This window comes from Somniosus microcephalus, chromosome 2 (assembly GCF_052327205.1).
Source record: "Somniosus microcephalus isolate GS21.2 chromosome 2, FLI_Smic_1.0, whole genome shotgun sequence".
Lineage (NCBI taxonomy): Eukaryota > Metazoa > Chordata > Chondrichthyes > Squaliformes > Somniosidae > Somniosus > Somniosus microcephalus.
In genome coordinates, this window is record NC_140988.1 from 295,097,810 (window position 1) to 295,114,305 (window position 16,496).

Consider the following 16,496-nt stretch of genomic DNA (forward strand, 5'->3'; position numbering starts at 1 on the left):
TTGTGTGATTATAAAAATCAACGTGAATCACAGTCTAATTGGCACCAGAAAGGCCCTGCACTACCTTGAGGGGCTAACATCAGACTTCTGACAGATACCAGCATATTGTGCTGTTTGCCATTTTAAAACTTACTTCCTTTCATTATTGGTGAAATTAGACACACTTGGACAAACAAAAAAGGACTCTCCACTGTTTTCTGACTAAGCCCTCAAAGCTATCACTAAGCTGTTGTTGTGTGCAAATACGTAACTATATTCATTAGCTGGGCCTAGAGCTGGGGGAAGGAAGGAAAGGGTATTATATGCACACTGCTAACAATTCAAACCATTTTGATATCGTCAAAACCGAACAAAACAGTAACTTCTGTATCCCGTTAGTAGCATTTCTGTTACTAAAAATATTTTGATTAGCCAACAAATTAACATAAATTGTACGCTCTTTGAATTCATGTTGGGGTAGATTTTCAAGTTGCTGCCCAGGCGATAGCTGGTGTTGCAGACCATCTGCCTGTTATACAAATCACCTGATTTTCATTTCCATTGGAATTAGTGGAAATCAAAAATCAGGTGATTTCTATAACACGTGGCCCAATTTGCAACATCAGTTTTATGCCTGGGCAGGAAGTTGAAAATCTAACCTGTTGTTTCACAGAAGAATGGAATTTATTCCACAGGGATGAGGTAATGTGACTGGGCTAGTAATCCAGACAGGCCTGGACTAATGATCCAGAGACGTGAGTTCAAATCCCACCACGACAGCTGGGGAATTTCAACTCAGTTAATTAAATATCTTTTGCATATCAGAGCATTAGTGATTGACAGAAATTGACCGTGTTTCATGTTTTACAGCAGTGATATAACCTGAGGGGTGTGAATTAAGTGCCGACAGCAACTTCTTTCGATAAACCATGACTTGGAAAGATACTTAAATTTGTGTTTATCTTAAGTCGTGGAAAAAATTTGGTCCAGCTCCATGACTCACTAGTGAAGGTAGCATTTGGGACCAAGATAAATCTCTTTGTGATTTTAATGCTTAATTTAAATCCATATCTGGTGGTGAGGTTCAAGATGACATCTGGAGATAAATGAGAGACAGTGCATGTTATGTAATGGGTTATTCATTAATTCACTATTCTAACAGATTTCATAAAGTAAAAGTACATGCAACTTGAATTAATTTATAATGAAATCATTTAATAAGTGGCTGCCATTCTATGTGAAAAGAACAATGCTGGATTCATAAATAACTAGGAACATTTTCTGAAAATTAATGACTGGCACAGGAGAAATGGGCTAACCAATTAGGTGCAAAGAGACTTGTGAGATGGGATCCTAGACAAGATGGATCATAGGGTAGAAGTTAGTCAGCTGGTCGGTAGGGGCACAGTGTCCAAGAAAGACAAACATGTTCTGGAGACGGACTAGTTAGACACTGGGGGGCATGTAAGGAGGAAAACCTACAATATGAAGTATATATTTGATGGCTAGATACATTAGAAATAAGATGCCAGAACTGGAAGGTCTTGTGACAACAACCACTTGTATTTATATAGCGCCTTTAATGTAATAAAACATCTCAAGGTGCTTTACCGGCGCGTTATCAAACAAAATTTGACAGTTGGTATATGCAATGTAGTGGGATTATCAGATGCATCGCTAATTCTAGAGGATGGAAATTAATATAATGCGTTCAGAAAAGCGTGGACAGAAAAGAATATGCTGTAGCCATATATTTCAGGAACAGTTGGAAGGTATATGAAGTTGATCCTGTAGGTAGTGGAAAACTACAAAACAAATTACCCTGGTTAGGTATCTAAAATATGAAAAAAACAAGCTAACACTAAAGGCATGTGACAGACCACCAAGTTACCATAAGAAGAAGAACAATTCTCTTAATGAAGCAATAATAACGGTATGTAAGAACACTAAATTTATTTTAATGGGAGACTTCTATTCAAATATAAAGCAGTTTAGAGTCAGCATTGGTATATGTAATGCATGACTGCTTCAGGACTCAGTGTGCCAAGGTAGCTATGAGAGACAGTGCTCACCTTGACCTGATATGTGTTAGTTATCCTGGCAATGTATAGAAAATGGAAGTTGTAGCACACCTGGCAGATATCAATGCCTGAATGGCCAAGTTTAACATTGATCTGGGATTAAGGTGCACCAAGAACCAGAAGCAGGTATATAATTTTAAAAGGACTAAGTTCAATGGAATGAGGGAACAGCCAAAGCAAATTAATTGGAGACTTTCTAACAACACTATAAAAGAGAAAAGGTGAAATGTCCTTGAAGGACTAATGCTTCTAGAGATTACTAGAGTCAGAAAGCTTAGACTAAACAAGCATACTCTACAAAATCTGCAGAGAGAAAGGGGAAGGGGTTCACTGGAATGACTATAAGAACATATAGAAACATATTAAAAAGGTGATCAAATGGGCAGAGGAAGCTAGAAAGACCTAGGAAAAGCATAGTTGTAGAGACAACATATAATAGTACAACTTACTTTCAGTAGTGCAATAGTGAGAAGGCGGTTAGAGAAGAAGTAAAAGCCATAAAATATGCAAATGAGCTCAAAACTGAGGTTGAGCACAGAATAGTAAATATTCGGAATGACTACTTCTTCCAAGAATTCATTAAGGAAGAGATAAGAAACACACCTTTCTCAACCAGAAATAACCAAAGAAAAATTTGTGACTTGGATATAAACAAGGTAGAAGTCATATGGGCTAAAAAGGGTTCAAAATAGTTAAATACCCACATAGATGATATTTATCCTAGCCTTCTGAGAGAGCCTAGGGATGAGATTTGTGAATTACTGATAATTAACATGAGTTACTGGCCTAGAAAAATTACCTTCTAAGTTTCCAATATGGCGGCAGGAAGCGCACGCTCATTACAAGGTGGAAGTGGGCCACCCACCATATTGGTAAAGGCCAAAAATCCGGCATGCAGTACCCGCACCATAAACAGGCATTAGGCCATTTGCATATGCATAGTAATGGTGAAAAGCATCCAGTGATGGAGGTGAAAACCCTGGAATCATTTAACAAACAAATGCTGCACTGGGAGGAATGTAGGGTCTTTCCGGATGGAAGATTAATATGGGTGTATGGCCTTTCTCATCTGTAATTATCTTGGAATCCCTATAGATGCCACATGAGCAGATTTCACATGAGGGGACAGTGAAAACACCACTTTATTGCATTTGTGAAAAACTTAGGCAGGGCTTCCTCTTTTCTCAAATAAACTGAGTTTTCTACAATCCTGATTTTATATCTTCTGTTACTTCTCAATTTGTAATATAGAATGAATCATGCACTTGTCCAACACTTCATAGAAAATTTAATCTTCAAAATAATTATCTTCATTGATAAGCACCTGGAATTTCCATGGGTCAAAAATGGTAATTTACGCCATTTCCCCAAAGTTATGGCAGGCGTTCTCCCCTACATTATTAGTGAAGGCCATTTAAGCAGACAGTGCAAATGAGTTCAAAACACAATTAGATGCATTTTTAGAAAGAGGTGGCCTGAGTAAGTACCTTTCTGTAATATCTTTTTCCTTGTAAAGTTTGCTTTACTTTGATAATATAAACATTTTTGTATTTAACAATTCTTATTGATGCTTTTGTTTGTTGCTGAATTGTTTCAAAAATCAGCTTTTAAGGAGGCTTTTTATTCTTGCAGGTTGTGACCTTACTGAATGACCTTTATACCTGTTTTGATGCTATAATTGACAACTTTGATGTCTACAAGGTATGCAAATTATATTTTAAGTACCAGCAATGTAAGAACATAAGAAATAAGAGCAGGAATAGGCCATTTGGCCCTTTGAGCCTGCTCTGCCATTCAACAATATCATGGCTGATTTTCTACCTCAACTCCACTTTCCTGCACTATCCCCATATCCTTTAGTTCCCCAAAAAATATCAACCTCTGTCTTGAATATACTCAATGACTGAGCATCCACAGTTCTCTGGGGTAGAGAATGCCAAAGATTCACAACCCCTAGAATGAAGAAATTTCTCCTCACCTCAGTCCTAAATGGCCTACCCCTTATTCTGAGATTGTCACCCTGTGTTCTAGATTCCCCAGCCAGGGGAAACATTTTCCCAGCATTAACCTTGTCAAGCCCCTTAAGAATTTTATATGCTTCAATGAGATCACCTCTCATGCTTCTAAACTCTAGGGAATATAGGCCTAGTCTCCTCAATCTCTTCTCAGGGCAATCCCCTCATCCCAGGAACCAGTCTAGTGAACTTTTGTTGCGCTGGAGAAAATGGTCCAACCATGGCTAACAAGAGACATTAAAGATAATATTAGATTAAAGGAAGAGGCTTATAATGTTGCCAAAAGGAATAGTGGGCAGGATTTTCATTGGGCCGTGGAGTCGGGATTGGAGGTGTGTGGGGGGGTTAAAATCCCAAAATCAGGGGTCCCGACCCCATCCCGCACCCAAACCCGCCTCCATGCCAGTTTCAAAGGAGGCGGGTACCCGCCACGCACTGGGAACCGCCTAACCGAGGGGCTCTGCCACTCCTCTGGGAGGAAGAGGCCTCCCAAAGAAACCAAGGCTGTGTGAGTCCAGCTGGCAAAGGATATAACCTCCAGATCTGTGTGCAGATTGGGTGAATGTTTATGTTTATTGATGAAATGCCATCCCTGTTGGAAAGCATTAAAATGATTTGATGGCAAAATGTTAGTGTTGTGGCATCCGTTCTTTCACCTTAGGCAGCTCCACATTGCGGGCTCCATAACACTTGTATTGGCAGGTTGGTGGCCAGAGTGAAAGGAGGCCAGAGAGTCATGTCGATTGTCTATGATATCTTAAGATGGAGCCAAGGACATGTGCCAACATGGGCAACCTATGCAAATCTGGCCAGGATAAGTTCATCCCTTGCATCACGGGCAGACATGTGCTCATATGCTGCCGCTGCTGCTGGTCGATAGACTGACGCTCTGATCCCCTCCTGCTCCTCTTCCTCCTCCTCCTTCTCATCCTCATCCTCATCTGAGGAGGCCTGGAACTGAACCACTTGCTCATTAGGAAGCTGCAAGCCACGATGCTGTGCGATGTTGTGCAGTGCACAGCAGACCACGGCCATTCTGGAGACCCTGTATGGTGGAAACTGCAGGGCTCCACCTGATTGGTCAAGGCAACGGAAGCGCATCTTCAACAACCCAATGGTTTGCTCGATGATAGACCTGGTCGAAGTGTGGCTGGCATTGTAGCGCTCTTCAGCCTCGTTAGCTGGCCTCCTGATCGGCGTCATTAGCCACTTCTTCAGGGAGTAGCCCTTGTCACCAAGGAGCCATCCATTAAGTTGGTTTGTCGGATTGAAAAGTGGAGGAACAGTAGAATGCCGCAGGATGAAAGAGTCATGGCGAATACCACAGAACTCGGTGCAAACATGCAAAAACTCCTTCTTGTGGTTACACACCAGCTGTACGTTGAGGGAGTGGAAGCCCTTTCGGTTGACAAAGATAGCTGGGTTGTGATGGGGTGCCCGAAGGGCCACATGTGTGCAGTCTATGAGGCCCTGCACCATTGGCATGCCTGTCTTATTTGCAAAGCCAACCGAATGTGCAGTTATACTTGCTTGATCCCTTGAGAACTGGATGTAATTGTGGGCCTTAGCGAAAAGGGCATCGGTAACTTGCGTGATGCAACTGTGGGCGGCCGACTGAGAGATGCCGCTGATGCCTGCTGATGATCCCTGGAAGGAGCCTGAGGCAAAGAAGTTGAGTGCGGTGGTGACTTTGACAGCCACTGGTAAGGGGTGTCCACCCATTCCTCTGGGCAGTCCGCAGATCTCTTGGACAACCTCAACCTCCTTTGGCACTGCTGCTCACTCATGTTGAGGTAGCTCATCCTCTGTCTGTAAACCCTCTGTCAGGGGTATCTCCTGCGGCGAGGTGCCTCGATGCGCTGGCGCCTTCTGCCCTGTACAGCATCAGGTGGCTGAGCAGGAGGTTGGGCTCTTGCTGCTGTTGCTGCTCAGCTGCCTGTTTCTGCTGCTGCCATGGATGCTCCTCATCCGAATCTGAGGTCCCTGGTGAAAGGAAATGAATGGTTCCCATGCTGCTGGCGGATGCCTCTGTTGGGGAAGCGCTCATTGCAAGTGGGGAGAGGGTCTTCCAAGGAGGTCCCACTGTTGATAGATTCAAGCCGCAGCACCCCCGACTTCGGAAGGCCTGCTAAAAGTGCTGAAAGACCTTTTAAAGCAAAGTTCTGCCACCTGCAACTAATCCCTGATGAAATCTCCGATTTAATGGTGGAGCTGCAGCTGTGAGGAGGCCACCCACTTGTCAACCCGCCAGGTTTAGCTGGCGTGGTTTAGGAGGGTCGTGGAACACGCTGAAATGGTCGAAAAATAACGAGGGTCTCTCAAAATAGGATTAGAGAGGCCCTTAACGAGCATTCAGGGCTCTTAACAACCTCTCTGGCCTGCTGGAGGTGGGACCATTTGCCCCCCTGCAAAACCAGCACCTGCACAATCGCGCGGAGGCGGGTTTCGAACCCACACCCATTTTTCCCATTTTCCCGCCTTTCCCGCCTCTAAACCCGCCTCCTCGGGGCTGAGAAAATCGCCCCCTCAGTGATTGACAGCACCTCAATGCTGTCAAGCACTGTGAAATCATCTGTCAAACAAGTGTGGTGCATATGCCTTTAAGAAAACCGGCAGATGAAGCGTCAGCAACTGACGTCATCTGATACCGGCTTTCCCTTAATTAACCGGCAAGCCCGCAGGGCGGGCTTAACAAGGCCAACCAGGGGAAAATAGCATCTGTTCGTCAGATGTCGCTGGGGACGGGGCTGGAACCCGAAAGGCAGCAGTCCCGCCCCCAACGCATCTCTTCAGGTAAGATCCCGGCCTATGTGTCTGTCTTCATGGAAGAAGACGCAATAAACCTCCCGGAAGGTCAAGCGAGAATGAGGAACTAAAAGAAATTAGTATTAGTAAAAAGTACTGGAGAAATTAATGGGACTGAAAGCCCATAAATCCCCTGGATCTGATGGCCTACACCCATGGGTTTTAAAAGAGGTGGCTATAGATATAGTGGATATATTGGTTGTCATTTTCCAAAATTCCATAAATTCTAGAATTGTTCCCGCAGATTGTAAGGTAGCAAATGTAACCCCACTATTTAAGAAAAGGGGGAGAGAGAAAACGGGGAACTACAGACCAGTTAGCCTGACATCAGTAGTAGGGAAAATGCTAGAATCTATTATTAAGGACGTGGTAACAGGGCACTTAGAAAATAATAACTGGATTGGGCAGAGTCAACATGGATTTATGAAAGGGAAATCATGTTTGACCAATCTGTTAGAGTTTGTTTAGGTTGTAACTAGCAGAATAGTTAAGGGGGAACCAGTGGATGTGGTGTATTTGGATTTTCAGAAGGCATTCGATAAGGTGCCACACAAGAGGTTATTAAACAAAATTAGGACTCATGGGATGGGGGTAATATACTAGCATGGATTGAGGATTGGATAATGGACAGAAAACAGAGAGTAGGAATAAACGTGTCATTTTTGGGATGGCAGACTGTAACTAGTGGAGTAGCGCAAGGATCAGTGCTTGGGCCTCAGCTATTCACAATCTACATCAATGATTTGGATGAGGGGATGAAATGTAATATATCCAAGTTTGCTGATGATACAAAGCTGGGTGGGAATGTAAGTTGTGAGGAGGATGCAAAGAGGCGTCAAGGGGATATAGACAAGCTAAGTGACTGGGAAGAACATGGCAAATGGAATATAATGTGGAGAAATGTGAAGTTATCCACTTTGCTAGCAAAAATAGAACAGTAGAGTATTTTTTGAATAGTGAGAGATTGGGAAATGTTGGTGTTCAGAGGGGCCTGGGTTTCCTTGTACACAAATCACTGAAAGTTAACATGCAGGTACAGCAAGCAATTAGGAAATCAAATGGTATGTTGGCCTTTATTACAAGAGGATTTGAGTATAAGAGTAAAGGGAAAAATTCAGTATCACCCCGTTTGGGGCGCCATTATCAGCCATGCGCAAAGTTTAGCGCCTGGCGCTAATTATCGCCTCCGACGGCAAACTTGGCTTTTATCGCCCCTGGAGGTGATTAGAGCACTAAATCAGGCGCTTCACACCTGTCTTAAGGCGCAAATGCCGAGGAGCGAGGCATTACCTCAGAGCGCGGGCGAAGCAAGGAAGAGCCAATCAAAATGAACCTGCAAAGTGCTGCTCAGTACCCAAAACTCATTCACGCAGCGTTGAATCTCTCCAGAAGTCTCTCTCTCTCTCTCCGAATGCGTGGTGCAAAAATGTCACCAACAAAAAAAGGCAGGAAGCGGTCGCCTTTAATTAGCACTCCCCCAGTCCCTTTCTGACTGCAAAACGCTCCCCTCAAACCATCGTTGCTAGCGGCAGGCAGTAAGGCAGGGGGCGCCATTCAATATCCGGTCCGGGGCGCTATCAGGGCATTGCACACTCGACTGATGTCATGATCTGCCGGCGCAGGAGATTGTGGAGGTAGTGTTTAGTGCCGCTGCAAAATGTCTTGTTAATTTCGCGAGAGGCGCACACAATGCCGCGCCCGGGCGCTAGTTGCTTTGTGCCCCATTAGCGCCCTCTTAAGGTGCTAAATGGAGGTGCAAGCAACTGAATTTTTCCCCCAAGATGTCTTACTGCAATTATATAGGGCCCTGGTGAGAGCACATCTGGAGTATTATGTACAGTTTTGGTCTCCTTACCTAAGGAAGGATATACTTGCCATAGAGGGAGTGTAACAAAGGTTAACCAGACTGATTCCTGGGATGGGGCTTTGTCCTATAAGGAGAGAATAAGTAGACTATGCCTATATTCTCTGGAGTTTAGAAGAATGAGAGGTGATCTCATTGAAACATACAAAATTCTTACAGGGCTTGACAGGGTAGATGCAGGGAGGGTGTTTCCGCTGGCTGGGGAGTCTAGAACCAGGGGTCACAGTTTCAGAATAAGGGGTCTGTAGGAGTCTACGTACTCCTAGCAAAAAATACTGAACTCGGAGAGGTTCAACAGAAAAGGTTTAATTGTTGAGGCTACATGTTGAACACAAAATGGCGTCAGAGACTACACCAAGTCTGACTGCTTTTCATCAGTCCACAGCTTCGACTGCTCCTCCCCCGCTCTGGGCTTAACTATGTTGCAGATCGAGTTTCTTAAAGGTGTGATCCTTCTTAAAGGCATGACGCCTGATTTATAGTCTACGGACCGAAAAGCGGATTGTGTCCTTTCTGTGATCGGTACGCCACAGGTCAACCATTTAGGGCAGAGATGAGGAGAAATTTCTTCACTCAGAGGGTGGTGAATCTTTGGAATTCTCTACCCCAGAGGGCTGTGGATGCTCAGTCGTTGAGTATATTCAAGATAGAGATCGATAGATTTTTTAATATTAAGGGAATCAAGGGATATCGGGATAGTGCAGGAAAGTAGAGTTAAGGTAGAAGATCAGCCATGATCTTATTGAATGGCAGAGCAGGCTCGAGGGGCGGAATGGCCTGCTCCTGCTCCTATTTCTTATATTCTTATGTTCACTCCCTGTAAGGCAGGTATGTCTTTCCTTAGGTAAGGAGACCAGAACTGTGCACAGTACTCCAGTACTCACCAATGCCCTGTATAATTGTAGTAAGACTTCTTTACTCTTATACTCTAATTCCTTTTTAACAAAAGGTAACATTGTAGGAGTCTATGCACTCCTAACAAAAACACTGTGAACTAAACTGGTAGTTAACAAACTTAGTTTAATGCACTGAAAGTATTACAAAACAAGAAACGCAGGAGAAACTCCAAACAGGTCTGTACACTAGCTCACTCCACGAGGACTAACTGGAAACGCCCTTCAACCCTGACGTCATGACGTATCCCGCCATTGGGAACATCACGTGACCCACGTGATGATGTCATCGCGTCAGATCGTGATTTTATCGATCCCGCGCTGTTTAAACAGGGCAAACATTAAAAGGTAACAATAATGATTAAAGACAATTGTACAAGTTACTGTGAGAGTCTCTTTGGTGGCTTTGCCACATACGCCCCCCCAGAATTGTCTTTAATGAGGAAAGTCAATCGCCGAGGAGGTCGGACAAGCCTGTTTGACCGACTCCTAAATTCCCAGAGAGGAAAACGCTGAGCAGGTGGTGAGCTGGCAGGTAGCACGGTGTGCTTAGGCGTAGCGGCGGCCGGCGGCCGGCCCCGGCGCGGAGGCTGTGCCAGTTCGACCGGCTGTTTGCGCAGGTTTGAGGCGATCAACGGAGATGTGATCAGACTTGCCCCTGACGTCGATCACAAAACTCTTGTCCCCGGTCTGTAGAACCTGGAACGGACCTGCATAAGGAGGTGCGAGCGGGGTACGATGGCCGTCTTGGCGCACAAAGACGAACTTGGCCTTTGACAGCTCCTCAGGGATGTTGGAAGAAGGCAAACCATGCTGCGAGGTCGGAACTGGGCGGAAACACTGAGCCGCGTCCCGATGGGCCTCTCGCTGACTGGCTGCAGACCACGACCACATAGGGGACGGCAGGAACTCGCCCAGAACTCGTAGTGGCTGACCGTAAACCATTTCCGCGCCCGACGACTGTAGATCCTCCTTCAGCGCCGTGCGCAGTCCTAGCATCACCCACGGCAGTTTATCGACCCATGCTGCATCCAGAAGGCTGGCCCTGAGCGACGCCTTCAATGAATGGTGGAACCGCTCGCACAAGCCGTTCGCTTGCGGGTGATAAGCCGTAGTGCGGTGTAGTTTAGTGCCCAATACTGAGGCTACCTCATTCCATAGTTCCGACGAAAATTGCGGCCCGCGATCCGACAAAATATCTGCAGGGACACCAAACCGGGCTACCCATGATGAGATGAAGGTTCACGCGACATCCGCAGACGTGGTGGACGTCAGGGGAACTGCCTCCAGCCACCTCGTGGTGCGATCAACCATTGTCAGAAGGTGTGTAAAACCACGGGACGGTGGAAGTGGGCCCACTAGGTCAACGTGAATGTGGTCGAAACGCTACTCCGGTACCTTGACGGTGGCCAGAGGGTCCCTGACGTGCTGTTGCACCTTGGCCCGTTGACAAACCACACAAGTGTTCGCCCAGTTGTGGACGTCTTTGCGTATTCCTCTCCATACGAATTTGGAGACTAGCAGCTTCTACGACGTCCGCACTCCAGGATGCGACAGCCCGTGTATGGCGTCGAAAATGCCTCGGCACCAGGTGGACGGCACAATCGGACGGGGTGCACCCAACGAAATGTCGCAGAGTAGAGTGGTACCTGCCGCATGGAACGGTACATCTCTCGGCTGGAGGCTGGCGGGGACAGAACGAAAGGCCTGAGTCTCCGGGTTGGCAGCCTGGTCGGCTGCCATTCTTGCGAAGTCAATGCCTAATTGAACGGCCTGGACGGCGGCGCGGGAAAGGCAATCAGCGACGACGTTGTCCTTGCCGGCCACGTGCCTGACATCAGTGGTGAACTCGGAGATGTAAGTGAGCTCCCGTTGTTGCCGAGCCGACCACGGTTCAGCTGTCTTGGCCATCGCGAACGTCAAGGGTTTGTGGTCAACAAACGCAGTGAAGCGGCGCCCTTCGAGGAGGAATCGGAAGTGGCGGATGGCCAAAAACAAAGCTAACAGCTCCCTGTCGAAAGTACCGTACCGACGTTCGTGCCATTGCAGCTGGCGGCTAAAAAATGCCAGAGGCTGCCATGCGCCGACGACCCATTGCTCCTGGATGGCCCCCACAGCGTAATCTGACGCGTCCGTCGTGAGGGCGATGATAGCTCCTGGCAGGGGATGTGCCAACATTGTAGCGTTCGCGAGCACGGTCTTCGTATCCTTGAAGGCGCGACCCATTTCTTGCGGCCAAACCATGGGCTCCTTTCCCGTCTTGCCCCTGAGGGCCTCGTAGAGCGGCCGCATGAGCTGTGCGGCCCTGGGGACGAACCGCTGGTAAAAATAAACCATCCCCAGGAACTCCTGTAAGGCTTTCACGGATTGCGGCTTCGGGAACGCCGTGAGCGCCTCCACCTTAGCTCGAAGCGGCGTTGCCCCTGCAGAAGTGATGTGGTGGCCTAGAAAATCGAGCTGCGCCAGGCCGAAACGACATTTGTCCGGGTTCACAATGAGGCTGTGCTGCTGCAGCCATTGAAAAAGGACACGGAGATGCTTGAGGTTTTCATCCTTTGTGGTGCTAGCAATCAGAATGTCATCCAAGTAGACGAACAAAAAATCGAGGTCCCGCAGAACCGAGTCCATAAGGCGCTGGAATGCCTGCGCCGCATTTTTAAGCCCAAAGGGCATGCGGAGGAATTCAAAAAGTCCAAAAGGGGTGATGACCGCCGTCTTTTCGACATACTGGGGGCGCACTGGGACCTGATGGTACCCACGGACGAGGTCGAACTTTGAGAATATTGACTTCCCCGCCAAATGCGCAGAGAAACCTTGTATGTGGGGGATGAGGTAACAGTCAGGCGTCATTATCTCATTGAGGCGACGATAGTCACCACAGGGCCGCCATCCCCCGCCGGGCTTTGGGACGATGTGGAGCGGTGAAGACCAGGGACTACTGGACCGGCGAATAATCCCCAGCTTCTCCATCGCGGCGAACTCCGCCTTCGCCGCCGCGAGCTTGCTGGGCTCCAAACGCCGCGCCCTGGTGTAGACGGGAGAGCCGGTTGTCAAAATATGATGCTCCATCTGATGCTTGGCAGTCGAAGCTGAAAAGGTGGGCTTTGTCAGCTTGGGGAAGTCCCTGAGAAGGCGGGAGAAGTCATCGGTGTAAAGTCTGTGGGTTGTTTAGTTAATTAATACACAGACTACCAGAGTAACTTAAAACAGGACTTTACTATTCGAAGGTCAGGGCGAATCTGCCAAATAAATCCTGACACAGCACTTATATACCGGTGTGGTCACCGTCGGTATTACAGTATACAGAAGCCAACAAAGTAGTGCCACACCTAAAATAGTTCTCTTAAAGGTGAACGGTTACATACAATGGTTTTCTTAAAGGTAGACGGATACATACACTACAATCCTCCCTTTTTAGCTTACAACATACTTAGTCCCCCATTAAACATAACATATATTCAACTTCATGTAAAACAATTCACAGGTATAATCTATGCGGGAAACAGTTTACAGATTCAGTCTCTGCGGGAACAGTTCACAGATTCAGTCTCTGGTCTTGACTCGGTCCGAACAACATCTCTGTGGTGTAGCCGGTTCACATTGCTAGCGTGACTCATCCAATAGTCTTTCCCTTGACTTAACAGCTTGAACTTCCGTCCTGCTGAACCAGCAGTGCTGACTTTTACAAACAGCTGGACTGCCTTGGTAATTTTTCTTACTTGCCAACTGATTTGGCTCCCTTCGTAGGGCCCACGTACATGATCTGGTAGAAGTGATAATGATTTAGATGGTTATCACTTTCTGCTTCGTCTTTTTCTTTTCTGCTTCTTGGAGACTCTCGGGGCTCCCTTATCAGCTGCCAGCTGTAGCGCCACCATCTCCCTATGTTCCTTAGACTTTAAGTGCTTCATCCTGATTTCTGCACTTTGGGAGTTTTCATCACAAGCTGGGCAGACCAAGTCCTCGTAATATTCCGTGTCACTCAACAGGTCATGGTAATATTCGGTGTCGTCCTGAACTAGTCTAGCGAGAGGGCCTGCTACTTCTTTCTTACCCAACTGGACGTTAGCCGACTGTTGTTCCCTCCCTAGACATCTTTCCTGAAGAGACTTCTTCATGCGTTCATATTCATCCCGCTCTTCCTGGGTTTCCTGCAAATCCTTCACTAATGACCTAATTTGTGATTTCAATACTTCCCCTTCCATCGGGGATTGATTGATCGGGCTATTCAATCCTTCTACTGGAGCAGCTGTTTCAACATTCTGTTGTTCACATAGATGTGATTCAGCGTACTTTTGGCATCCCAGTAAAATCTGTGTTGCAACCTCAGCTATTTCCATAACTTTTGAGAGCTCCGAACTCCTTCCCTTTGAAGATTGAAGCTCGTGTTCAGATTGTTCCCATTGCAGAGTCTTGTCCCTCAGCATATGAAGGAGTTGGCTGACCGTTAACTCCTCCACGGGAACACTGTGGATCAGCGTCTTCTCCATTTCATCCACCTTTTCCTCCAATGCTTTCACCTTCTTTTCCTCTTGTACTTTGGCTTTCAGCGCTCGGAGAAGTTGCGCCTTGATGCTCTCTAGCTCATGTTCAGGGGCCATTCTTACAGTCTCTGTGTTTCTTACAGTTTCCTTTTCTTCCACTGAAAGGATTCCCAGTTGAATCTGTTCTTCAAGTTGTTGAACCTCGGTCATTGCCGCCTCATATTTGTCTTGGGTTTCCTTCAATATTTTTATGAGTTCTTGGACATCTTGTCTTTCATGTTCTGCCATGTCTTTCACCTCTAATTTCTCATCTATGGATGGAACTTCTACCGATGAGTCTGTCTTGGCCTTGAGCTCATCAAGAATTTCCTGCAGCCTTTGGACTTCTTGCTCATGTTCAACCTTTAGTTGCTCATATGCTTCTACTGAAACTAGCTTTTCGGAGGTTGCCGAGTTAATCCCCTCCAGGATTGTAGCCTGGGCCTGTTCATACTGTTCCTTCAACTTCTCAAACTCTGCTTGTAAGGAGTCGTAGAGAAGAACGGGAATAAAATCCTGGCTTCTTGAAGATTCCTCTTCATTTGCTCCTTCCTGCAAATATTCGAACTCCTGAACAGCATAAGGGAGATGCGATCGGTAATTGGTCACAATGGCTCTATGGTCGCTCTCTGCTTGAGCTAACTGCTTCTGTTGTCTTTCCAGATTCTCCCATTCGGTGTCATAGAACTTTTTCATTGTTTTCATCTCTTGTTCGAGACGGTAACTCACTTGTTCTACTTGCTGTCGTAATTTGAAATAACGTTGAGTCCGAGCTCGGTGTTCGTCAGTCATGGATATGTCCGTAAACTGAACAGACTCAGAATTCTCTGTCAAACTATGTTGTCGTTGTTTGGTGGAGTTCTGTTCTGAAACTTTGTTCTTCTCTGGAGCATAAGCCTTTATGCATGCCTTCGTTCTTCCAACCTTAGTCGGCAAGTCCATTTTAGCCTTGTCTTTCATATTTGGGTTGGTCTTATCGTCATCCGTTTCAGAATCTGAGCTGATTGTCTGCACCGAGTCCTCACTCGTTATGGCTTTTAGATAGTGCCATTCCATGTCTATTTTCTTGATCCACTCCCGTCCCAGAAGTAGTGGTCCTCCCTCAGGTAGTACGTATAAGTTCATTCTTGGGTGTTCTTTACCCCCATCTCTCACCTTGACTCTTATCTTCCCCATGGGGTATACTTTATGCCCCGTGTATGTCTGCAATACGAACTTGGTATCTCTTAAGGGTATATGTGAGAATAGCCGGTGGTAATCCCTTCGATTTATGACTGATAGAGCTGATCCAGTGTCCAACTCCATTTTCACTTGGACTCCAGCTATTTTTAGCATGACCCAGATAGTTTGTAGGTCAGCTTCCTTACTCACATTGTGAATCCTCAGACTGCCCAGCTCCTGGCCGTTTGGGTCTGAGTCCGAATTCTGTTCGTCTGAACTCTTCTCAGCCACCTTGTGTACCTTGTTGTGCTTTTCCTGTGATGGCTTCCTTTGGTTGTTGGTCTTCTTCCCTGACCGGCATACCTTAGCTATGTGACCCAGTTTGCCACATTTCCTACATTCCTGGTTCTTAAGCCAGCATTGGTTCTGGTCGTGTGTTGTCTTCCCACAACGATAGCATTTCGTTGTACTCGAGGTAATTTGATCCACACTGAGTGCCGCTGCCTTTAGCTGCATTTCCGCAGTTCCCTTCACTGCGGCTTCGTGCGATGCTGCAATAAGGACAGCCCTGTCAAGTGTAAGGTCGTTCTCTTCGAGTAGTCGCTTTTGCGTTCCTTCCTTTGACAACCCGCACACGAACTTGTCTCGCAATGCCTCTATCAGATTTCCTCCAAACTGGCAGTGTTTTGCTAGTCTACGCAGTTCGACCAAGTATTCTGCGTTGCTTTCGTCTTTCCTTTGCGTTCTCGCATAGAATTTGAATCGTTCCGCCAACATCAACGGTGTGGGGTTCAAGTGATCCTTCAGAACAGTCACAATATCATCGAAAGTCTGATCTGCCGGTTTAGCTGGTGCTAGTAGATGCTTCAAGAGCCCGTATGTCTTCGCGCCCATCGAGTTTAGCAAGGTTATAGCTTTGTCATCTTTTTCTATTTTATTGGCCTCACCATAGATCTCAATGCGTTCCACATACGTGGCCCAGTCTTCTACCTCGGAATTAAAATCATTGATGTTACCACGCTTAGGCATCTTCCTCTCTTCCTGATAACAGCACGGATTATTTCTTTAAATTTTCTTTTTTTTTCTTCAAGATGGCGGTTCCTGCGAAAATGGCGGTTTCCCGCGCTTATCTTCTCTCCCCGCCCACTTCAATGGCGGTTCCCCGCTTCTGTCTT

General features: G+C 46.4%; 1 protein-coding gene across 1 annotated transcript in view; it reads left to right on the forward strand.

Moving 5' to 3' along the window:
* npr2 (natriuretic peptide receptor 2) overlaps nt 1-16,496 on the forward strand; it is a 221,716-nt gene that overhangs the window by 156,572 nt on the left and 48,648 nt on the right. Inside the window, exon 18 of the mRNA XM_085973308.1 lies at nt 3,693-3,761. Coding sequence (XP_085829434.1) covers nt 3,693-3,761 — 69 coding nt within the window. The remainder of the gene's footprint in view (nt 1-3,692; nt 3,762-16,496) is intronic.